This window comes from Erithacus rubecula (assembly GCF_903797595.1).
Source record: "Erithacus rubecula genome assembly, chromosome: 1".
Classification (NCBI taxonomy): domain Eukaryota; kingdom Metazoa; phylum Chordata; class Aves; order Passeriformes; family Muscicapidae; genus Erithacus; species Erithacus rubecula.
In genome coordinates, this window is record NC_136658.1 from 72,096,002 (window position 1) to 72,122,197 (window position 26,196).

At 37.3% G+C, this 26,196-nt stretch overlaps 1 protein-coding gene across 1 annotated transcript in view; it reads left to right on the forward strand.

Annotated features, from left to right (window-relative positions):
* Positions 1 to 24,579, forward strand: part of TRPC4 (transient receptor potential cation channel subfamily C member 4) — a 130,509-nt gene extending 105,930 nt beyond the window's left edge. The window contains 7 exon segments of the mRNA XM_079314892.1: positions 7,113 to 7,426; positions 9,083 to 9,278; positions 10,930 to 11,124; positions 19,242 to 19,266; positions 19,269 to 19,282; positions 21,045 to 21,134; positions 21,408 to 24,579. Coding sequence (XP_079171018.1) covers positions 7,113 to 7,426; positions 9,083 to 9,278; positions 10,930 to 11,124; positions 19,242 to 19,266; positions 19,269 to 19,282; positions 21,045 to 21,134; positions 21,408 to 22,124 — 1,551 coding nt within the window. The 3' untranslated portion in view covers positions 22,125 to 24,579.
* Positions 24,580 to 26,196: the final 1,617 nt, after the last annotated feature.

Below are 26,196 nucleotides of genomic sequence, written 5' to 3' on the forward strand. Positions count from 1 at the left end.
TATATGGTTGCAATAGTATATAGAAAATGCAATTCATGCATGCTACTCTGTTTGCATGGAAAGAGAGCTCCTCTTCTGCCAAGATACTTCTGTCTGAGACAAGGAGAGGGCTGTCGAGTAGCCAGTTATGACTCCTCTCCTCAAACAGCAGCTGTTCTTGCTGCAGCCCAGCCACAGGCATAGAGGAAATTAGGAACTCTAATTTCTATCATCTTGTGTCTGGTTACAAAAGTCCATGTGTCAGCCAGTCAGTGTGGGAGCCCAGGGTGTACTGGCCCTGGCCTCCTTGGAGGTCTCAAAACCCTCCTGGCAAGGGTCTTAAACACCTCTGAGTGAGACTCTGGTGTCACAGGTGCTAAATTCCAACCCCTGGGGAAAATTACCAGCACAGAGGGAAAAGGAACAAGCCACCAAAATTAGCAAAGTATAAAATAGACTTTTAGAACATAGATAAATAGGTTTTTTGGAATGTTTATGATAAGGGACACGTGAACAAGATGGAGAATTTGGGGAGTGGATACCTTTTCTTCCTTCTTCTCCCTGTCATCCATATTGGGTGACACGTTGGCACTCTTAGATTGGATGGGGTCCGGACTGGACCATTTAATAAAATTGTACTGTATTGGAAAAATTTTGTAAACATGTAATACGTAGTACAAACTAGATAAGATAGGCCCTGCCTTTAGCAGGCAGATTCCACCATGGATTCCAGGCTGAGCAGACCGCTGCTGGCCAGGCAAAAAGTCCCTGAGATAAGAAACAATAAACAATCCTTGGAACAAGAGAAAACCGTCTCCAGCAATCTCTCTTCAGCTGCTTCAGAGAAAACCAGGGTTTGAACCACCTTCATGTCCCTCTGGGGTGATCTCGAGGCAAAGGAAAAACCTCAAACTGGAACACCTGGCATCCCTGGGTGGGCATTGACAATCAGGAGCAGGGATGAACAGAGACCTGGGGCATGTTGACACATCGGCCTTCTTTGACAAAAGGTTTCTGGCATGCTGAGTCTCTGGCTGCAAACCTTTGGAAATCTTCTCACTCAAAGAAATTTGGAGCCTGAAAGAGGAAGGTGCTCCAAAGAGTGGTGAATAGTCATTTGAAAGCTAATGAAATGCCTTCTTACAAACAAAGATACCTTATCATAAAGTGACTAGAAAATAGGTAGTTATTTCACTGTCCCTTGTAACAAAGCACACAGTTAATTTAAAATAGATGTTTCCAAAGTATTGGAGATGGCCAATTATTCACTTCAGAATAATATTAATTAGAAGACATTATAATCCTTTCATCTCCCAAATGGCTTCTGCTTACAGTAATCGGATTCCATGGTGGCAGTATCTGGAATAATGCACATCCATTACTCTCCAAATTAGTGCTTACATTTTAATCATAATGAATACAGTGCTTAAGAAAGCTGTGTTAGTCAACTGAAACACATGATGAAGTAATGAACAGAGGAAGACAAGTGTGATTTAATACCCTGCCACATTCCTTCAAATGCCTGCAACAGAGTTCCTTGCCACAATGCCAGATGAGATTGAGAGGATGCCTAATGTAACCAGTATGTTTTAATGTAAAGCTTTAATTTTCTTTTCCTAATCGTTGTCAGTCAGGTTTTCCTAAGTTACAGCTATTCTTTCTTTATTGAACCCAATATATAAGGTCAGTTCTTATAATTTTTCTATCTTCTACAGATCAGTTCCAGCCACCTAAGAAAGCATTTTAACAAACTGCCTTGAATAAACTCCTGTGTGATAAATATTCCCAGAATAAAATATAGTGTTTATTGCCCATTTAAGACTCTCTGACTGATGCAGTAGTTAAGTAGATGGATATTATCTAGAGTAACTGATGGGGTGGTGTAAAATTCACCAAAGTGTGTAATTACAGGATGAAAGAATTGCTAAAATAAGTCAAAGTTACAGGTTTCATTGCCAGTATCCAAATAAAATAAGGATGTCTTAAAATTTTCAATGGCCTATGGCATTTTGTCTCTGTGTCAACATGTTAGGTCTTTCTAAATTATCCAATATATCCACTGAAAATGCTCTCTCCTCCATAAAGATACCATAATATATAGTACATTGTCACAATGTTTCCTTAAGTACAGGATGACAGATTTTAAACAACACATTTGTTTTTATGGAGGGTTTTGGGTAGAAATCATTGTGCATTAAGAAAAAATGGTTCCTTTTATGTTTTTGAATATAATTAATTTTGTTTCCATGTGTAAAGTTAAGTGCAGTGCCAACGTGTGAAGAATGTGCTTGCTTTATCTTAAATATTTATTAAGCCTGAAGATTGGACCTTGTGCTGCTTGTTTCCAGCTCTGCTAGAAATCACATACAATTCCATATTGCTGATAACATGCCTCAGACACTGACATGAAGATCTAGTAGGGAAACAAATTCCTATTCAGGGCAAGAACTCTGAAAAGTAGCTAAAGTACATTATTTGTCTCAACCTTTACAGGTTTAATGATCACTGTGTCAGATCTACTTTGTTCAGCAGTAAATAAGATTGTGTATTTCTCCTGCCATCAGTTCTGCAGAAATTAGCATCTTACGTGTTTGCATTGTAAAATGGTTTTGATTTATATTTTACCAGATTCAGAGTAAATGTCCATTTACATAGGAGAATTAACACCTCTCCACCCCTGAAAAATGATGGACTCAATTCCTCACTGTAATTACCATTTTAAAGCTCTCTGCTAGGCCATCCCTCTGCCCCTTCCTACTGCTGCTTTGAAATTCCACATAATGAATGCAGATTGGTACATACATTTTAAAATAGGAAGAGTTCACATTTACATGTGACTTTTCAGGAAAGGATTTAAAATACTTTTCCTGAAATGGATGTTGTTTAACTTGTCTCTGTGACCAGAAATAAGGGGGTCACCTTAGACTGAGGTCCAACAGCCCATTAAACATTCAGGTAGCCTGATCTACATGTCTGCCTGATCTCTCATGTACTTCTTAAAAATCAAGAGTTCATCTTTTAATGGGAAAACAGTGATCCCTCAGCTTTTTTTTTTCCCCACAGATGGTTCAGATGTTGAATTTGTGTTTTAATTCCTTTGAGTAAGGATCAAGAATTATTATCTTGTATTCTCTGGCTGACATCACAAAAGCATCATCTATTTGCCTTTTATATGCTGCTCTATTTGTTTTCTGCTCTTTTTTTTTTTTCCATTGATGTGCCATGTAAATTTTCTTCAACCATTGACTCAATAATAGGTGTTATTTAATCAAATGAAGTGGAAGTTGGTTTTGTTGCATGTCAAAAGTTTGTGTTTGCATTTCAAGAGTGGACAGAAATTCATCAGGGTCACCAAATAGAGGACTGCAGAGTATCAACATCATTATTTACAGCAAACTCAGTGTTGCTATGTTTTTTCCTACCATTTTCCACCCCCTAAAACAATATTAATTTCTTTATCCTGTGTAGAACAGAAGGACTTCAACAAAAATGAGTGAGAGAAAAAATACTTGAATTCTCCATGGTTTGGCTCTAAGATACATTTTTTATTATTTTTCACTGTTCCTGGTTTTAGTATAGCTAGTCTTTTTGCTACTCTTCTGTATTTTCCTTTTCACACAAAAGCTGCTTTGTTCTCTAGTTTTTTCTTTGATATTTCTAGATTCCTTTTCAGCATCCTCTCCTCTAGTTAGTTGAATCAATAGGGGTTTGTTGTTAGAGATCTCTTACACTCATTATATTCTTTAGATTATTTGCTGTCTTCTTGCAGTTAGTATATTTCACAGACAATTTCCAATCTTATATCTCAGGCCTTCACTTTTCTCACTTTTTTCTGGCACATATTTCCAGTCTCTTAAATTATTTCTTCAACACTAAAATAACAGCCATCACTCTCTGCTTACGACCATGACACCTCTTGAATTCTACCCAAACATGCAGGAAGCACTGGGGCCCAAAAAAGGAAGAGTCAGCTATGCTAAATTATTACAGTTGTGCCTTTGATTTCCCTTTTACAAATAAAAGTTTATTTGATCTTTTCTGAATGTTTGAACAGATCAGTTTTGTGTCTTTATTGAGGACATTGTAGGCAGTCTTTTTTTTTCCTCATCTTTCTGCTTAACATAATTTCTTCTAAAAAATGTGACATTGTATGCATCTTGCCAGACTACAGGTGTAAAACAGTCTATCCCAATCCCCAGACATCAATGAGGAGAAAATGAGAAAGTTAAACAGTAACTCACCTTAAGTGGGATGTCCTACTCTAGAAATTCTCATCAAGTGCTATACTTATTCTGTGTTTGAAGTTCCACGTATTTCTCAGAAGGGTATTTCCTTGGATTTCTCCCTACTCCCCCATATCTGTAACTCTGGAATCTGCCACTGCTTGCCCTCACCTCAAAATATGCCTGCAGTTTGAGGCTTTTGATTCTCTACCTAAAACTCCATCTCTTCCCGGTTTCATATATATTTTTTTACATTTCTCCATGATTGTATTTTGCTTCTTTGCCCCAAGACACCTTGTGTACTTTTTCCTAATGTGGGTATCAACTGCACTGTTCAGTACCAATCTTTGGTACAATGGACAATTATTCCTAGCTATTTAATAGGTGCAAGTTTTCAGCTGTGAGTGTTGTAAAGTGCCATGGGGATTTGCAGTAATGTGCTGTAAAATATTATTCAAAGAAAGATATTATAGGAATCATGCTGAGGAGTTTTCAGCTCTCTCTTCTAAAAAACATGGGAAATATTTTCTTCTGGTTCTTCTTCTTCTTGTTTTATCTCAGGCATTTTCTCTGGTAACTAAATTCTGTTTTCTACTGCCTGTTTCTCATCACTGATCTTAAATCAATCAGAACTGGATTAAAAAGCCATACTGGATGGGGCAGATGAGCATAATCATTAAGGAGAGGATAGTGTAAGGAAGAGAGTACTGATCTATGATTCCAGCAGGTCTAAATTTAATTCACTGCTCTTTAGAGAACAAATATAACAGGTGAATGAAATGCAAGGCTGAGTAATTCTTTACTCTTTAATGGGCTATTTTTGAGTTATTTCTTATATCTAGTCCAAATCTACTCTTTTGTAATTTAAAACTGTTAGCTCATTGCTATTGCTACAGGCCCTAGTAAAAATTCTATGTCCATCTTTGCTATGAGGCCCTTTCAGGCCACAGGAGCCCCCCAAAATCACCTTCTTTCCACACTGAACATCCCCAACCCTCTCATCCTTTCCTCAGAAGAGATGTGCTCCAGCTGTGTGGCCTTTTCACTGTTTACCTCTGGACCATCTCCAACAGTCCATATCTTTCCTGTACTGAGGATGCCAGAGCTGGATACAGCACTCCAGGTGGGATCTCACTAGAGAGGAGTAGAGGGACAGAAACCCCTCCCTTGGCCTTCTGGCCACACTTCTAGAGCCCAGGATATGGTTGGCTTTCTGGGCTGTGAGCAAGAATCTACCAGTACCTCACTCCTTCTCCTCACAATCCCTTTATTCCCCTGACTTGATAAAGGGTGTTATCTTGACCCAGGTGCAGTGCCTTGCACTTGGTCTTGTTAAACCCCATGGTGTTCCCATGGGGCCACTTCTTGAGCTTGTCCCGGTCCCTCTGGTTGACATCCTGTCCTTCAGGCATCTCAGCCACACCACTCAGCTGGGTGTCATCTGTAAACATGCTGAGTGTGCACTCAATCCCTCTGTGTCATTAATGAAGATGTTAGACAGTCCCAGTCTCTGTACAGACCCTGAGGCACGCTACTTGTCATCAGGCTATTGATCATCTCTCTATGGATACACTCATCCAGCCAATTCTTTATCCACTGAACAGTCCACCCATCAAATCTATCTCCACCAGTTTAGAGTGAAGGATGCTGCAAGGGACCATGTCAAAAGCCTTACACAAGCCCAGTCAGATGTCACCTGTAGTCCTTCCCTTGTCCTCTGATGCAGTCCTTTCATCATAGAAGGCCACTTGGCTGGTCAGGAAGGACATTCCCTTGGTGAAATTGTGCTGATGCTTCGAATCACTCCCTGCCCTCCATGTGCCTTGGCACAACTTCCAGGAGGATCTGTTCCATGACCTTCCTAGGCACAGAGAGGAGGCTGAGAGGTTGGTTGTTCCTAAGGTTTTCCTTTCTCCCCTTTTTAAAAATTGGTACGATGCTTCCCTCTTTCCAGTTACTGGGGATTTCACCTGACTAAGAGGACTTTTCAAATATGATGGAGTGACTTGGAAACTACATCAGCCAGTTTCTTTAGAATTTTGGGATGCATCTGATCAGTCCTACAGACTAATGTATGTTCAAGTTACTCAGGTGTTCCTGAACCACTCTGAGGTGATCACTTTCTTTGTAAGGTTAATGTGGTGAAATGCCGTGATGCCTGTTTATGTTGTGTCATGTGGCCCCAGTGAAACATGGAGTCCCTTTCCTTACTGCTCAGGGCATACCCAGCAGCTCTGGAGCTGCATCTCTGTGGTCTAGTGTGGATAAACACTTGCAACACCATAGTCCCACTTTGAAATCTGCTGTATATTAAATTATCCCCTTTTTAGAGGGCTTCCTAACATAGATTCTCTCCTCTGATATGTTCTATAAAACAGGTTAATGAGACCAAATAAATAATAATGAGTCTGCCACAGTAGTTAAGCCTCATTTAAAGTATCTTTCATCTTCAAGATATCTTTTGGTAGAGCTGGAACAGAACTTACAGTTTCAGGGATCAGACTCTGATAATGAGACACATAAGGAGTTTGCAAAGGTTCATTAATAAACATCTTTTTCATAATTGATCCAATATTAGTGATTTAGTGACATACTTATTCAGTGATTGAATGTTTTCTTCCTACTTGCCAGAGTTTTTGTGGGTTTTTATCCATCACTGTCAGCCCTGCACTTTTCTTCAAAGAAATAATTTACCTGCTCATACAGCTGGAAATTTCTATAATTCTAAAAAGCAAGGTGCTCAAAACTCTTCCTTTTGCTGTGTCAGAATTTTTAAACAGTGAAAATTTTTGCTACTGTGGAAATCTATTGTGATATCTGCAAATTAATTGAGCAGCTTATAAAGAAACTGACGTGCTTGTTTATGCATCAAAACAGAGGAGTAATTTCTTCCCTTCTGCTTGTTTTCAGTATAGTGGCTTAGTTCCACGGGAGAGCTGGGACATGTGGCATCCAACCCTGGTGGCTGAGGCCCTGTTTGCAATCGCAAACATCTTTAGCTCCCTGCGCTTGATCTCATTATTCACTGCAAATTCTCACCTGGGACCTCTGCAGATATCTCTAGGAAGAATGTTGCTGGACATTTTGAAGTTTCTTTTCATATACTGCCTTGTGCTGCTTGCTTTTGCAAATGGGTTGAACCAGCTGTACTTCTACTATGAGACAAATGAACCTGGCAACTGCAAAGGAATACGATGTGAAAAGCAGAATAATGCATTTTCAACGTAAGTGGTTGTTTATTTCTCTCCTCCCCCTCTCCCTGGATATTTTAATCACTTAGATTCTGTTTGCAGAAAAGAACCCCCATTTTGTATTACAGTGGTGTCCTGACAAACACATCTAATACTGTCCTAATAATAAAAGAAAACTATTAACATTTAATCACTCTAATAATGTTCACCTCATACCACAGTGAAGTCTGCACAATTCAAGATACCTCAAAAGATAAAAGGTAAAATAGAGATAAGGGGAAGATAAATGAGATTAGAAGCTGTGTAAGATCCCCATTTCATCCAGTCAGCTGTCACTCTGCATTTCTTCCTTGTCTTCCTGTGGGCATTAAATAAGTCTGGTGTTCTAAAACATGCAGATTCCTTGCAAATGTGATAGGCTGTAAAAACACATGCAGATTCTAATGACTCCACTCCACACAACAAAATTTCTAATTTCTGTTATAAGCTGTTTCTTTATCTTTCACTTTAAAATCAATTTTACTTCATTATAGTTTTTAGTTCATGTATAGTACCAAAGCATTACCAAAGGAGCACTAATTCTCTTGTTTTTCACCTTCCAACCTGAAACAAACTACTGCTATAAATGTCTGTTCCCTATTAATTTCTCTGTATCTATGCTTTTTTTAAAATATGTTTATTACCAATGGCTTCCTTCTAAGAGGAAATAATTTTGTAAAAATAGCAGCCTTTATATCTTAATCAAGTAACTTTTTTTCAGGCACAGCATATTTATGTTGTATATTAATAACACCTATGCAGGCCTAAAAATTATGTAATCAGAACAGAAAAGTGCACAGAAATTTTTCAGAGCTCAGCACTGAAGGAAGCAATATTCATCTGGGAAATAGTGGAGAGTACTGGTCCTAGTGTCAGAAGGTGGTGCCATGGCAAACTGTGATGCTTTATGTGCTCCATGCTTCAAAGAGCAGAGTCTAAGGAACATACTTATGACACTACAGTGTAGCTGAACGCAGAAAAAAAAGGAAAAATTTTCAATCTATCTAGCTGCACAGGATTATTTTTTAAAGTTCATCATTGTTACTAGCTTCCTAGCTGTTGTACAAACTTCCCTAAAGGAGTATCATATGCATAAAAACATAAGTTTCTTTTGAAAGCAGCATACTTGTCTTTTTTGTGTCTCCCTTCTTTATAAAACAATACATATACTGGTGATAATAATGTCTTTCTGATTATTCAGCTCCTATTATCTCAATGGCTTTCAACAAACCAGAATTGCATAATATGAGGGTACCATACTTCTTCCAACATCCTGGCAAAACACAGTCACTGAGTTACTTTTGGATCCTTATTCTACCCCTTATAGTTAAAGCAAAGGGTCAAAATACTTCAAAAGAAGGTGTCCAACATACGATCTCTGAAACTTTGTTTATCTCTCTGAAGCTTGAACAAAATCAGTCTTTTGTTTGCAGGCTTATTTGTAGATTCTGAATTGTATATCCAGAGGCCCAGATTTTAAACACTAGGCCATTGTTTCACTAGAAAGATATTCCCTCTATGTTGGCTATATTGTGATAAGTGTCATTCATCTCAGTCAAGTCAAGAACTTTTGTGTGTTTTGGGAGAAACTGAACAATCTGAAATCTAAATGTGTTGTTACAGCTATTCCTTCTGGGGTTTGTTTTTCAGGTTATTTGAAACACTGCAATCATTATTCTGGTCTATATTTGGACTCATCAATCTCTATGTGACCAATGTGAAAGCGAGGCACGAATTCACCGAATTTGTTGGGGCCACCATGTTTGGTACCTATAATGTAATATCTCTGGTTGTTCTACTCAACATGCTAATAGCCATGATGAATAACTCTTACCAACTCATTGCTGTAAGTTCCTTGTTTTCAGATCATTTATAATGTATACCCTCTCTCTGTTCTGACATTCAATTTTTCTGGCAGTAAAACACTTCACAGACAGAACATTGGGACAAATATTGCAATATTCTCTAATTTTTTTGCACTGTTCTGGATGGACAAAGAAACCCAAGCTGTTCTGGATAGAGGGAAATTTCCCCACAACACCAAATGGGGAAGAGGTGACCATGATGAAGAAGCCAGCTCATGGGTTGAGAAGGATGTCCTGATCCTTCTGGCAAGGGATGTGGGTACAGCCTTCCCAACCTGCACTCTGCAGGGTCTCTTCTTAGAAAACGACAGCCCAGGATTGTTCCATCACTGCTTCATTTTTAATACATTATATTTATGCTTTTTTTTTTTTTTTTTTTTTTTTTTTTTTTTTTTTTTTTTTTTTTTTTTTTTAATCTGACATGGATATAGAGTTAAAAGAAATCAGGTACCTATATTCCAAGGACACTGGCTATTCAAATAAAAAGTCTTGTCTTCTCATTCAACAGTGTCCTGTTTCCTTCTTTGATGAAAACTCTCATTATCCTTACCAGAGCTATTGGCACAGTTTTATTTCTCAACTGTCTATTAAGGAGACTAAGAAAAATAAACACTGATTCATCATGTGGTAATTCAAATATGATCATGCAGAAAGCAAACAAAATAAAGCTTCACAGTCTTAAGATTTTAAAATGTGACTTTTTTTCCAATCTGGAAACTACAAGTATTTCCACAAAAGAAAAACTGACCACCAGTGTTTGTATAACTCTACTTGTCAGAGTCTAGTGAACCATATCACAGCATAATACCACTCACCAAAACTTGGGCTGTAAATAGTCTACTTTTCCTACTTCAACTTCTAAATTGTTGCTTTTGTTGCTGTATGGCCAGGGATAGACCTGTAGCTGAAGTTCTTGGCTGTCCAAATCTAACATTAGTAATTAAAACTTCTTGTTCAGCTGCTATCAAGCTTTGGATATCTTTCCATGGCCTTTAACTTCCATTTTCCCAAAATTTTCAGAATTATACTATACTATATAGGTTCTAAAAGAAATAAAATTTCAAAGAAAAAAACCCACCCCACAACATGTTCCAAATACAGAATTCTGAAGTAGTAGGGGGGAAAAGATACTTGATTCCATAGTTTTATTAGGCTCATGATTTGTTGGATTAACCTATTTTTGAATTTTGGGGACTAGTAATTTCTAAGAAAATGCATGAGTCTTGCTTGTTGAAAGTACTGCAGAGCAGCATAATTGGACTGATCTGTGCAGAATAATGGTGAGCTGCTATTATAACAAAATGTTTCTTCCAGAAATGTACTATTTCTCTGCTTGCAATTACCTTTTCTGTTTTTTGAGAGGCTTTCAATAATTTAACAGCTTGTAGCAGTGAAAGAAGTGCTTATAAGTAGAGATATACTTTACATATCAAACACCTTACTGAGGTCTTGCAGCATAGCCTTACTTTGTGTTAATGACCTTCTGTCAAAAGATGGAAGTATTTTAACAAGACAATTTGTTAGTATTTCAGGGTTGTTCTAGTTTTAGTTTTTTTCAGATTTTTGTAGAGGTTTATTTCACCTCCTTAATTGCAGCAACATCTGTGCTGATGATGTGCTTCTTGTGTGTAGGATCATGCAGACATTGAGTGGAAGTTTGCTCGAACAAAACTCTGGATGAGTTACTTTGAAGAAGGAGGAACTCTGCCCACTCCTTTTAATGTCATACCAAGCCCAAAATCTTTGTGGTATCTGATCAAATGGTTATGGAGACATCTTTGCAAGAAAAAAATTAGAAGAAAGCCTGAAAGTTTTGGAACAATAGGGGTAAGTTGTGTGGTTTACTCTGCCTGTAGTCCTCTTCTTTGCCATATAGATGATTTTTATAGAGTGTCTGAACTGTCAAATAATGTGCATATGAGTCAGAGAATAATTCTAGCAGAGAATGCTTACTTTTTGCATTAATATCAATGTATTTGAAGAGAAAGCATCATCATATCCCTGTGCAATGACAGAATGAACCATGATTGTGCTTCATCTGCAGATAGTGCAAGAATGATTAGAAGCAATAAAAAATACAAAGGATCAAACGGGTATACTTGTCTGCCAGTGTCCAAACTGTTGGTTGCTAATCCCTAGTTCAAGTGTCACAGTTCAGGTATAATTGAATACCATGAACCAGAGACTCATGTATGAATCATGTATCACCATGGGAGATTCTCTGTCCCTGTCTCTCTACATATAATGGAACGAGTTTACCATAAAAGCATTCTTACAAAAGCTGTTCCCATTAAAAAAAAAAAAAAAAAAAAAAAAAAAAAAGGTAACAGCATTTACTTGTTTTGTTGAATTTAAAGGTAGAGCTATTTCAGAATCACATTCTGAAATCACACCATATTCTAATACTGTTTATTGGCAATGACATTTCTAGGGGGAGGGGAAAAAAAAAAGAAGAGAGGAAAAGACATACAAGATGACCAAGAATAATCCTGCACCTGGATTCAGCAGATGCCTGTATAATATCTCAGCCACTTTCTTTCTCTGGTAGCTGCAGTGGGTAAAGCAGATTTGAAATTTTCTCTCCTAACTTCATCTGCTTGAGATAACTCAGTCAGTGACACAGTTTTTCTATACTGTCAGTGCAAATGTTCAGGCAACATCCTGAACCCACCAACAACTAATTCTCTCTAGTTATGTTTTCTCCATTTCCCATAAGCCAGTCAGTACCTCATTAATTAGACTGAATTTAGCCAGCTCTAGTGTGAAGAGGACTCTTTGGGATAAGATGTGGATAATGGCATTTTCTCTATATCAGAGCAATTTGATGAATAAAAATGTTTCAAGTCTGTTAGGAACTCAGACAAGCATTAGGTGAGAATAGAAGAGTTAAATGTGGGTGTGGGGGGAAAGAAAGGGGTATAGTCCTTGTGCTATTGATTCTTATAATAAAAACTTCCATCATTTTAAAAGAAGTCAGGAGTTATAATAAAATTCTTTGATGGACAATTACTATATCAACCTTTTCTTCGTATTTCTTCCCCATTTCTTGATAAGTAATAAGTTTTTTGCACTTATTCTGCTGTAATATCCTGGAATGCAGTTTAATCTCTAGATGTACTTGGAGGAATTATTTCATCTGCATGTACAGATATATAGTAGAGAGGAAAAGGGGCATATAAAGGTAATTCATAATTACTATGCAGATAAATAAATTTTGTTCTCTTTGTAGAAAGCTTCAAATCAGGCTTATTGCAAATATAATGATGTAGTTGGCCAGGATCTAAATTATGAAAGTAAAATTATTTCATATATATATATATATATATATACTTGTATATACTTATATATATATATATATTCATAGATATCCTTATATATATACACTTCATATATACTTATATATATATTACATATAGATAAAAAACAGCCAGGAAAAGAAGCTAATAAACATGAGGGTGACATTGAAAGAAACACACACTGAAAAATACATTAAGTTAAGAAAGACTAACAGTGATTCATATAGAAATTTTCAAAAAAAGTGACCTAGCATTAATGGTGAATAATTTGAAGAGCAAAACATCTCTGTGTAATATAGAAAGTGAAAAAAGTAAAGGCAGAGACCAACAGAAGGAGAAACTATGAGATGATGTTGGAAAGAAAAAGTCAAGAGAGAGAGTGATGTATTGTGTGTGTGGGAGAGTGGGCAATGCTTCTAGGCATTTGTTAAACATTTGGTAGAGATGATTAGCTAGTGTAAACTGAGAGAATGATATTAAAATTAATGGTATGATGCCAGTATGTAGCAGAGAGCTCATTAACACAATATTCCTGTTTGACTGAGACAGATACAGAATATGCTTACATATCCCAGCTCAACCTTCAGGACAATATTTCTTGTCAGACCTTCCATCTGGGATAAGGAAATATTTGTTTTCCTTTTCCTTACGTTCTCAAACCGCAGATTTGGGAGTAAACTCATTCTTGGATAAATGGAATAATAAAGAGAAATATGGGGTGCTCCTAGCCCTATGCTGAATGGTGTGATGAGAAAGGGGATTCAGAAGGATCATCTCTCTTCCTGCACCTACCAGGAATAAAAGCATTTTGACAAAAAAATGTAGAAAATCCTGCTAGGGTACATAAATACCACCTTCAAGAAATTCACATCTTAGATTTGGGAAAATTGATGCAGCAAAAGGGTCAAAGGGTAGGGAGTCTATGCACAAAGCTGGTTGAGAATTTTTCCAAATAGCATTTTCTTTTTGTATTTAATTTAAAATCCCCCAACATCTCTAAACACCAAACTTTTCAATTAGTATATTTTAATTTCAAATAAGCTTTTGTTGGGAAAGACTTTCCAGCTTCGGGATGAAATTTCTGTTTTGAAGAAAGGAGTAGGTGCCATTTAAAGCAAATGTCTTGGGCTGGAGAGACCCAGGTTTACTTCTGCTCTCCTGTGGACATTTGATTAGTTACTCCAAGCATAAAAAGCTGTGACAACAGAATTTCCTTCTCAGGATCTTTAAGAAAGAGACTGTAGGGGTTAAGGTGCCCTCTTGGGAGAACAGAAAAGAAGGAGCTGAACCTAGCTTCCTTATGATTTGAATGTGAACCACTGATTACTGAGCTGTTTGGGAGAGGAGAACATCAGTGAGGGGGAGATATGGGACATTTTTTGTTGATTTCTGTAAATTTTTTAAAATTATTTGAAAGTAGAATCCCTATAAGACAGTAAGGCCATATCCATCACTGGTTTCCCCTGCAGAATAGATTCTTAGTTGGAATTAGAGCTGAAATTCCTCTGGAACAGAGAGCTCACCAGCAGAGCCATCATGGCAACCACACTTCCAGCTGCCTAAAAAAAGTGAGTGGCTGTAGCTGACCAGGTAGATTCAGTCCATCATGTGGGCATCTCATAAAACTACAGATAATTCAGGTAATTCCTCAGCATAACACTAGCCCACTTAGGGTTATGTGAATTTGGAACAGTTTGCAGTTTCCAGACCCAATTATTCACCCAAGCTCCAAAATGGGGTAAGATGTGCATATGCACTCTGTGTTCTGATTTGCACATTGCATAGATGCAAACACCTAAGGTGCTGTTAGCTGGTCATTCTCCAAGAGGTTAAATCATCAGTAAACAAATGGGCATACCACAGTGATCTCATAGTTTTTCCTGAGAAAGTGAATTTCTTTCTGATTTTCTCAAACTTCCCATCACCCACAGCTCAGCTTGATTTCCTAGAATTTTTCAATAGTCACAACAAGCTCCATCACAAATTAAATTTAGGACCTCTATGCCCTTTCAACCAAAAGTTAATGAAGAGTTTTCTCTGTGTTTTGTTCAAGGATCTCAGATGACTTTAGCTTGCTTGTATCTCCCCTGTAATATCTTTGGCCTCTGAGCTACAAGATAAGCTTTGTTGGGACCTACTCCTTTTCACTGAGTCCTGCATTATAAACTGTGTCCTTCCCTACAGCTAGAACTGGGAGAGAAAAATAATGCTATAATATGATTTTCTTATATTGGCTATATGGATTGATGGATGGATGCCACATTGTCTGTAAGGCAGAACTCAGATTTCAAAACATTCTGCTCTGAAATTTCTAGGTGTTAACTTTCCTATTAGGAAGCACTAATCAGCAGTGACGTACTATGGTGTTTTCCAGTAGAAAAAGCAATACTCTGCATCCAAAGAGTGAGTCAGTGCTAGAGGATACAAAATAGATGATAGACTGAAAGGAGCTGGCAAGGGATTATGCGTGATCTCTGCAAGAAATGCTCAGCAACAGAAAGCCAGGAATCATGAACTAGGACTGAGTAAAGGATCAAATCTAATGTGTCAAAAATCCATTGTAAAATTTATATATGTGTACACTTGAAAGTTCATTACATGCAGGCAGAATGTGTAAAGAAAGGGTTCAGGATCAGGATAGTTTACAGCACACATTCTAGTGAAATGATTTATCTGGCCCATAGGAAGAAGGGAAATGCCAGGTAAAAATAAGTATGACACAGCTGCTTGGGAGGATCATCTACATTGCTGTTTAAAACAAAATTATCATGGGCATGAACACACTCTGTAGTGATGTGAGTGCCTCTGAAAAAAGCCAATTATTTGCTTCTCCTTAGATGTAATTTCTGTGGTTCTTCTGTCCTTAGTTGTAGTGGACAGCTGAAGCAGTGGTGGTGAAGTCACAAGGAGGTGTTTCAAGGGAGAGATTTTTTTCTCCAAAGCAATGCAGTGCCCAGCTATGATGATAGCAGCTTCTCTTGCCACAGCTTCAGCTGAAGGAAAGCCAGGATGGTACATGTGATTTACTAATATTTCAGCTCTGCTATGAATCAGACAGAACTCTTCTACCATTCAGAGTTCAGCACATTTTTATATTCTGTCATTTTGACATATCCCAGGTATGCAGCATTTCCTTCAGCTGTTATCAGTTATCTCCTGCACTTAAAATTCTGAAATGTGTGTGCTGCTCTTTACATATATCTGTATCATCCATATCAGTTCTATTTATTTTGTTAGCTCACCTTTGCAAAAGCCAGATTAGCAATATGATTCTATTATTTAGGCTGAGGTTTTCCTGACTACACAAGGCTTTATGAGTGTGTCAAGGCTTATCCTGTTTGCCATCTGAAATCCATTGCTATTTCAGAAATAAAAAGATATATGGGAAAAGAAATTCTAATCCCAACAGAACAAATGGCACTGTTTTCCTCAAATTACATTCTAGTTTATATCTAATCAGTCACCAAAAAGTGTTTTGCCTACAATTTAAGTATTTCAGAAGTGAAAATGGACAGGAAGCTTCAGTGCTTCTGCAATTTTTTTATTTTTTTATCTGATTTTAGATAAACAATTACTTCTTTTCTAGCTATCCAGGTTTTTATGCCCTTTTCCAAGAAACCTACATGATTTTATTATCATTTGTTACAGGAAATCTCCTTTTCTCCTCTCTTTTTTATTTTTTTCACCCAGTGGAAAATGATGCAATTTCTAAGTCAGTATAAGCATTTTGTATTCTCTCTGTAATGTATTTTATTGAAAGTTGAGCAAAGAAGTAACACCTTCCATCTGGCATGGAAATCAATAATCTGGAGTGTTCCTTGTACAGCCAAGAACCATTTCATAGAGAAGCCTCTCTGTCAACACACAAAAGTTCAAATCCTTTAAAGGTGATGCTTCTATTCAAGATGAGGAATATATCCCACAGTTTAACACAGTAATTCCATTTGCTGGACTTTATCACTAAGCAGTTTAACGTCAAATGCAGACATTGGATTTGTATTCCTGCATTATAAAATATACAATTTTAATAAAACACATCAAAATAGTAATACAATATTATTAAATTTTTGACTCCTAAAATGATCTTTTTTTTAAACAGTACAAATTACTAGGAATGTCATAAACAGGAAGACCAAAATGATTATTGCTTCTAGTGGAGCTACTATTAAAGCTTCCTAAAGGATATTAGTGCCCCCTTTTGGAAAGTGACAACAGCATCTCCCTCTATTTCATTGCATTCAACATGCATAACTGTGTTTCCCACCCTGTTGCTATTTTAAGTCAAATTAAACTTTCATCCCTTTCCCAGCCATCATTTTCAATTTCTTCAAGCACACAGAACAATGGTTACTTGAAACAAATTTTGAACCATAAATTAGACTATAACTAAGTAGAGAAAAGCAGGACAGCTGAGAACTAAATAAGGAAAATATGAATGTTAATGACATTTTATTTCATGTGAATAGCCTGGTTTTCAGATGTGTTTAGGCAAATATTCATTCTGCTTTCAAAAGGAAGCAAAAATGATTAGGAACTGGAGATGGAACCTAAACATTTAAATGAGAGATAATAAAGTTTGGTGATAATAAATTTGATTGGTTATGTGTAATTCCCAGTGGAGTAAGTATATAGCTGTGCATAAAAATATACAATTAAATTAATTTTCTTTCTTGGTGGTATGCATTGAAAACAATGAAGTGCAGCAGAACTGTTCTGACACATTATTACGTATATATTTTCACATAGTTATCCCAAATTGTACTTGTTGGCATTACATTAAGTGGAAAAATCTGAGCCTCTCTTTCTGGGAGTTTCCGAGTTGGTTGCAAAAAAAAAAAAGGATAAATGTTGTTCTAGGTAGCTCTTGTTACAGGTACAAAATTAAACCTATTCATTTATTTCATGTTTCACTGTAAAATAAGCAGAGCAGACAGCAGCTGCAGGAAGTATTGTGCAAGACAAGAATCAGCATTTTTTTACTTAGGTTTTATTCACTTTAGCTGAAGTGTGTTTCAATTACACCCTAAAGTGTTTTTCCCTTCACCTTTGAGTCAGATCTATTGTTGAGGAGCTGTCTTAGCCACAGATTCCCTTGGTGCTCTCTCAGCAGATGAAACATCTCCACCGTGTGGTCAGCTGCAAGAAAGCTGAGATTTTTTTTCTAAAACCAGCTGAGTTCGGTGTTGTGAGGGTGTGAGCCTTCCCACGGCTGCACTGTCTCCCCTCTACCCCTAGTTCTGGCAAGACTGCCCATCCTTCCATCCTTAAGCACAAGAAATATCCATTTTCTCTTTCATAAGGCATAGATGGAGAAACACAATCTGGAAAAATACTGAAGAGAGCATTCTCATGTACAAAGCCCTACCCCAGTGGCTGTTCAGACTGATTAGGAAATAATGATTTTTCCCTTTTCTATTATTTTTTGCTAGCCCAACCACAAAGCCATTGCATCCCTCAAATTAGTTGCAAACAATAAATCAACCCTGAAGCGTAAACAGGCTATAAGTGCAGGGAAAAGGTTCATCATTTCTTTCAAGTAAAAACAAAATAACTTGCCATGCCTGCCTCACTATGCAACCGAGGTCAATTTTAACAAGTCACTTGGATATCCTTTCACCCTGCTTTTTTAAGCAGATGTTCAGTGTTCTCTTTTGTAGAAATATAAGCAGTGGTCAGACACATTATTTTCTTGTCAGCAGCAGATATGAGAGTCTAAGTTAATGCTGTTTTCCTTTCAACAGTTAGGGATAATTATGGTAGAGGATGGGGATATGTTACTCATTATGCAATTGAGGACAAAAGGAATTCAAGGCAAAAATAATTCAGGCTTTTTTTCCTCATCTTCTTCTGGGCAGCCCATAGATATGGCAGTATAATCTGATATAACACCTGCTTGAAACCTGGGCTATTCTTTCACCCTACCACACTTCTTTTTGCTGCTCCTCTTCAGAGTTAATTGTCCCTTTTACCCTCCCTCCTTATCAAACACCAAACTATGTTGAAAGCTGTTTTCTTTCTTCCATATATCTCTCTATCACTAAGTGTTTTAACAGAGAACTAAGGGGGGAACTTTCTCATCAATGCAGTTTTATAGTGCAGATTTTGGTTAGATTAATCTTCAATGAGACATTAGGAGCCATAGTCAGTGTCTTGCTAACACCATGGCTTTATTATCCATACAGAATTTCCCTTCCTGTAACTCATGTCCATTGACTGCTGTTCTTTCTCTGTGCACCTCTAAGAAAAATCTAACTTGACATGAGTCAAGCTTTTTTAAATTCAGTAAAATATGCTTCAGTCTGTGCAAGTGAATGACATGATCCATTGTTCCTCTTCCATCTCAGATCACTGACCCTGGGGCTCTGCAACCTGTGACCTGGCTGCCCCACTACTTCCATGCTGATGCAGGAATAAAGGCATTTTGACAAAAGTGTAGAAAATTCACTTTGCCTTCCCCACAGCAGCCTTCTCCTTTCTATAAAGCAAATGATAGTCTTTTTTCAAACACTGTCATTTTTCAAGAGATTTTAAAGCTTTTCTCTCAGCTTGCTATATACCATATAATGCACAGGCCTGCTGTTTTCTATGGTTAAGTATTTTACTTCCAGACAGGGATTAATTTTTTTTTTATTCTTTGCTATTTTTCAGAGACGTGCAGCTGACAATTTGAGGAGACTCATCAATACCAGGTACAGACCTAGTTTTATTCTTGGGGCAATTGTTTTTCTATGCCTTCAGAATGTCTTCCTAAGGAAAAAAATTGAAGAATTTCATTGAGAAAGTAGAAAAGGAAAATAAAAGGAAAAAAAACATGAAATCTGTACTTATTTCCTCTTCAGCGAACAAGCTTAGTATTTTTGATGCTCAGACAAAGCATTTGAGAAGATAATTGTCTTCTTTTTGGAGCAAAAGGATATTTTCTAGAGGAATAACATGCTATCCAGTATTTTGCCTATTGTAACGTGGATTGTCTTTAAAAAAGCAAATTCCTCCTGCCAGAAATCATCCTTACCACATGTGCAGTGAACTGACATGCTCCCTCAGAACCTGCTCTTCATGTCTCCAGCTTTAGTCCCCCATAGACAACTTCCTTAATAACCCCTCTGCCTAGATCCCCTATAAGCAATTCTTTTTCATCCTTCCTTCTTCAGCTTCTATTTTTTTTTTTTTAGATTAGTATTTCACAATGAATAATTTTCAGCTTTATTTTAAATTTCTGTCATGTTAAAAGGGCTGCAAGTTAAACAAGGTGTGAGCTGTAGGCTTGGTAATTAATGAATCCCATATGGGAAATAATTAGGCAAACTGGGACTTTTCCTACCTGAAGAAGAGGCAGCTGTGGGAAGTACAACTGATCTATAAAATCGTGAGGAAGGTGAGCACAGAGCAGCTGCTTGCCATTTATCTGTGAACTGGGTACCATATATGTCCTACACTGCATCAGTGAGGCTGTATAGGCAGCCTTTAGAGGGAAGTGATTATTCCCCTCCAGCCCTCACTTGTGAGACTGCATCCAGAGCAGTATGTCATGTCTGGGCCCCACAGTATAAGAGAAATGTTAGCAAACTGCAAGGGATCCAGCTAGGGGGCACCAAGATGGTGAGAGGACTGTCAAATAAGCTCAGATTTCAGCCTGGAGTAGGTTAGGGGGAATATAACTGCTGCCTTAAAAAACAGAGTGATTAGAGAGAAGGAGCCTGATTTTTCTTTAAAGTACAATACCAAATGGACACAGGTTGAAGGAAGGGAAATACTGTAAGGTAAGGAGAATTATCTTCACAGTGAGAGTAATTAAGAATTGAAAAATGCAGCTCAGGGAGGCTGCAACATATTCACTCATGGAGATATTTAGGACTTGACTGGGCATGGCACTGAGATGACTCAGACAGCCTCCAGGTATCTCTTTCAACCTAAATAATTTCAAGGATTCTTAGAAGACAATAATGGAAGCCACCAGACTGAAGGTTAAAAATAAAACCCCAAATGGAATCTTACTCCATGCTGTGGAATTCATTGGCAGAGGATTTCTGAATGCTGAGAGTTTACATTAGTTCAGAATGCATAAGAAAAGCTGTCACAGCCAATTAAACCTAGAGCTCTCATTTTTGTTCAGAGAGTCACTGCATCTCACAGCACAGGAGCCTTGAGGGAGAATAGCTGGAAATAAAGTTGTACAACCACACCAGGCTTCCTCTCCTCATGAGGCATCAGCAACTGCCAGGCTGGATATTACTGGCAGGAGCCATACCTTGGGTCAAACCCAACACATCCCTTCTCAGGACCATAAGCATTAGTAGTTTCCATCAAAAAGAAAAACAAATTTTCAAACAGACCTAAGCTTTGTATAGTTTTTGTCACGTTACTAAAACATGAAAAAGCCCAGGCAGAGTCTATGAGTGTAGGTTTGCTGACTGATACCAAGAAAGCTAACACAATGCTTTATATTTTTAGGAAGTTATGAGAAATCTGGTTAAAAGGTATGTTGCAGCAATGATAAGAGATGCCAAAACTGAGGAAGGATTGACAGAAGAAAATTTTAAGGTATGTGTTTATGTTTATAGGTGTTTCAGTAATTTCCTAAGATATTTTAAGACTGTGAAGCAAATTGCTTCCACTCAGTTATTCAGGTAACATATAACTTGCTTACTAGAGCAGGATCTTCAACCTTGAAGATGCCAGGTATGCCAACATACAGATTGTAAAGTTTATTACTGACCCAAGCATAAGCTCTTTTTTATTTTTCCTTTTAATTTCAAAAGGAAAGTCAAATTAGCTTTGATGTTCTGACATTTCATCTTTATTCCTAATTTTTAGGAGTTAAAACAAGACATTTCCAGCTTTCGCTTTGAAGTCCTGGGTTTGTTAAAAGGAAGCAAGCTGTCTAATTTACAGACTGCAAAGATGAGCAAAGACACTGCCTCTCTGTCAGAAAATGAGGAAAATAGTGAGAGTGAAGGAAACAAGAAAGGAAAGAAGAAACCCTTCAGCCTTTTTGACATAACAACGATGATTCATCCACGATCAGCCAATATTGCCTCTGAAGGACATAATGTAAGCAATGGCTCAGCATTGATGGTGTCAGAGTCCACTCAGGAGAAACAAAAGCGTGTGAATTTTGTAACAGACATTAAAAATTTTGGGTTGTTTCACAGACGATCAAAAACAAACTCTGTGGAGCAGAGTACAAATAAAATATACACGGTTTCTGAAGAAGTTTCCCGTCAACAGGCAGAAGAACAATGTGAGAAAACTGATGAACTGGAAGAAGGAGAATTGATCATGAACTGTGGATTAAACTTCCGAAATTCTGGCAAAAAATGCATGTTAGCTGAGTCACAAAATACCAGTGAGTCTTTGGATTCACGGGCAAAGGGAAGTATTTGTGCTTCAGAAACAGAGAAAATGGAGTTACAGAACTCAGAACCTGCCACTCCACAGGACCAGCTGGACAAGGCATTGGACATTAGCATTGACTCTGATGGGAAACAGGAAACAATTGTTCAGGGTGACTATGTGATAACAAGGTTGTGATGCTTACAGGAGGAAGCATTTACAAATATATATATTTTGCATAGTGCTTTTGGGGGGGGAATGTTTTAAGGATTATATTAGCTAATGCAGAATTACACTTTATAATACTCAACTGTGGCACATGATCTTGTAACATAGTAGTCAAGAGAAAGAAAATATGAGGACCTTCTGTTTTGTAGCCTGCTTTAGCTTTCACAATTTGTTTTACATTTTTTAATAAATGGAAGCATCTTGTATTCTTGTACTGTTGCAATAACCCACAGAAACTTTTTAGCTATCTTTTTCAATTACAACAAATGGAATTTCTCTCATATGATAGTTGACTCCTATGATAAATATTTTTCTATGCAAATAAAAAGTAGCTTAAGAGACTTGTAAGCTTTTATTTAACTTTGTAGGTTCTTAAAAGATTCTGTGCACCATAATAATCGTATGTGGCTCCTGCCAGCATAATTCATGTCAATCATTTATTTAAATTGCTAGAAACTTGTGTCAAAATCTATACAGAATCAGAAGATAAATTATATTCTTTTATTTATTGAAGGAACATGAATACCTGTAAATTATGAAAAATAGGTCAGTTTGATTATTTAATTACAACTTTTCCCTCACAGCAAGAGGAGTATGACTGTCCTGGTACCATTGTTAGAAATACATTTGCAAGTTTTGGAGACTCTATGTAGAAATGTTTCTTATAGGAAAGGAAATATCTGTGGCTTACTAAAAATTGATGATGGATTATTCCCCAAGAATCCTTTATCACCACAGCTACTGCTTCTTCAGCCATTTTCTTTCCTCCTATGGACAACCTATGCACTTTAATATTCAGCTGCTTATTAGCTTCTGCCTTCACAATACACCTGCATTTGATAAGGAAGAGATACTTCAGGAATAAACAAGTATACAATGATTCCCCTGAGTACTTGAATCAATATGGCAATTTGTTGAGAAGTTTTAAAGGGCAAGCCTTAAGGGAGTTTCTTTGAAAATTTTGAAATCAGTTTGGGGGAACCAGATTGGATGTTTTATAATAGATACCTAAATGTATAAAGAAAATCTAATAGTATTTTTCATAACTGATGAGTAACCTACTATCTTAGTTAAAACCAGTATTTTTAAAATTAAACATCGTGGGGTTTTTTAATCATTGGCTGGTGTCCTACATTATTAAAAATTTCATTTTACAACTGGTATAAGAATAACTACCCCAACTTTCAACACCATTCTTTCCTCCTTAATTATACCACAAAACTGTTGTTATTTCATTCTTAACTTCCCCAGCCCTGCCATGATAGATTTTGTAGTTCATATTAGGATGTATCAAGGAACTTCCAGATGCATAGAATGCATTTATATTTCTGATGGAACCTATGTCATGTAAACCTGTAGGACCTGACCTAAAGCTGTGTCCTTCAGGACCTAAATTGTCCTGGTACTGAACTTGTCTTGGAAATCCAGGCAAACCCCTCTCATCTGTAGGCTTTAAGGTGAGTTTTCCAGCTCTGCTTTACACATGTGCTACTCTCGCTGATCTCACATATTGAAAGCTTCCTTCCTCCTTACCTGTTTGTGTCATGGCATATACAGCTAAACCAAAATGGAAAATATGAGTCATAATTGGAAAATAGTTTGTATATCTTTGCAACAATGTGCTCAAATCATATTTGATTGGTTAGTTTCCATCTTGGCCTCTTGACTGCTCTGTAGACCCTCTCTCCTTCACATCTTTCTCCTTGCCCACCTTTAGATTGTAAGCTCCTTGGAGCAGGGCCTGCAGCTTTTCCTTCTGGAAAGCACCTGAATTATTACAAGTATAAAAAGAAATAAATAATAATAATAATGGTGGAATAACCTCATATCATTTGTATTAGGTCAACTCTTTTAAAGAGTTCTTTCTTGTACTGTAACATTTTTGTTAAAAATACCATGAAGCAAATGTATCACGTTGTCACAGAATTTTCTATATCTCAGTTTATAGTCCTTCTCCACTACTGCTTTCAGTTGCTCGTTCTTCATGATGGTTTGTCATTCCTTCAGGTCCTAAGCTTACTCCTTTTACACTAGCGAAATTCAAAACACAGTGGTTGCTCGAAAGAGCTTTCAACACATTCCAGCCACATGGCTTCACTCCAGACAGAAAGTGCCTGAGCAAGGCATTTGTATTGTAAACATCACCATTATCAGAACAAGTTAATTAACAAGCAGGTTTCAGAGTTCTGCAGAATATTCTGGCATCATAAGAGCCTGTTTCTGCTTTGCATGAAGATCCCAACCCAGTAGAGTTAATGTGAAATATCAGCCACACCATCCCATCATGACCCCACTGTGATGGGCATCAGTCTAAGTCATGGAGTGGATACAAGACAGAGCAGCAAAGACAGTACAGATGGGCAGGATAATTCACCATAGGGACACAATGTATTCCATAGCAACAGGTGGTCACACTTTTGGTGCTTTTTTTCTTTTCTTACATCCAAATACTGAAACATGGGTCAGTTCAATAAAGCATAAGTAAAATCAACATTTGCTCTATTTTTATGTTATTCTTAGGCATCAAAGCTTGACACTAATAAGGACCCGATGTCATTCCATTTAAAAGTAATGCCAAATAAGCACATCATTCTATAACAATAGATGAGCCCAAAATAGATCCAAAATTGAAATGGTGGCAGACTTTTATTGCTTTGCAAGCAACCAAAAAAACTGTCTTTCTCACTGGATGCCTCTGAGAGACACCTATGCCAGAGAAGATCAAGGTATGTCCAGAGCAAATTTGGTAATGCCACAGAACAGGCATTATTAGGCTTTGCAAAGCTGAGCATACTTTCTCCTCAAAAGAAATGTAGAAGTTCAAGCCAACCTGTCCTTCCATTAGCTTCCATCAGCATCAATAAAGGAGAAATACAAACAAACCAGGATATGAACCCCTATAAAAGACAGTATTTTGAAGCAGAGCTTGAAATCATAAAATGTTTCATGCAGCTAGAAAATTGACTAAGTACAAAGGGTTTTAATACCAATTATTTGCTTAGAATATTGAGAAAACATTTTTTTAAATTTTTATTTTTTTATTTTTGTAAGGACAAAACCTGACTGTCCTTTGTATTTTCTTCAGCTCCTGGAGAAATAGAGTGCAGACAGCCCAGCAGGACTTTGCTACCTTGGCATAGCTGGGCAGGAGGCAGCCTGAATTCATGCAAGTGCTTCACATAGATTCACAGTCAGAGGTCAAGGTGCAAGTACTGCATGCTTACCTTCAAGACAAAATTTCAAAAGCCCTTTCTGACTCTTTATACTTCAGTGGCCCTCAAGGGCACTGCAGAGGTGAGAACATCAGAGGATTCAGACTATGGGGCCCTGTGAGCCAGCTGCAGTCCACAGCTGTATTTGTATGAGGTGCAGTATTACCAGAGACCAAGCCAGGTAGATGCCTCTTTGGGGGGGTAACCACAGCCCTGCAGATGGTTTTAATCTTGTTTTCTTCATTCATAGGTTGAGACCATTGCATTGACTGGTATAAGCTAAACACATGACACAGCACTTCCTTTTTGACAGAACAGGGTACAATGAGAATTTCTATGACTTTCCCAATATGAGTTTTTTGTAAATAAGTAGTACCAGTTCCAGGAGAATGCATATCTTCAACACAGTTACAGCAGTTGGGAGTTGTAAAAGGTGAAATTTCTAGTAATTGGGCACTCAAAATTCTTCAAAAGTATATTTCTCTTCCTTAATGGCATCCTTTGACTGATCTTTGAGGAGGAAAATTTTTGCTTTGCTTCCTTACAGGAGTGAAGCATAGAAAAAAGACACAAAGAAATTATTATATGTTCTTCCTAAATTCTGTGTGTGTATTGCAAGCTATAACACTCTGTTTAATCTCAAAACCTCTGATGAATATTTCATCATATTCTGACAAGGAGTGTGAAAGAGAAAAGAAGCAAATCATGCTTAAATATTGTGAAGAGGCAATGAACTTTTAAATACAGTTTAAAACACTTGGTATCAAGTATTTTTCTGGGAATATAAAGGTACAAGTTAGATGACAACAATCAAATCCATCTTGATTTTA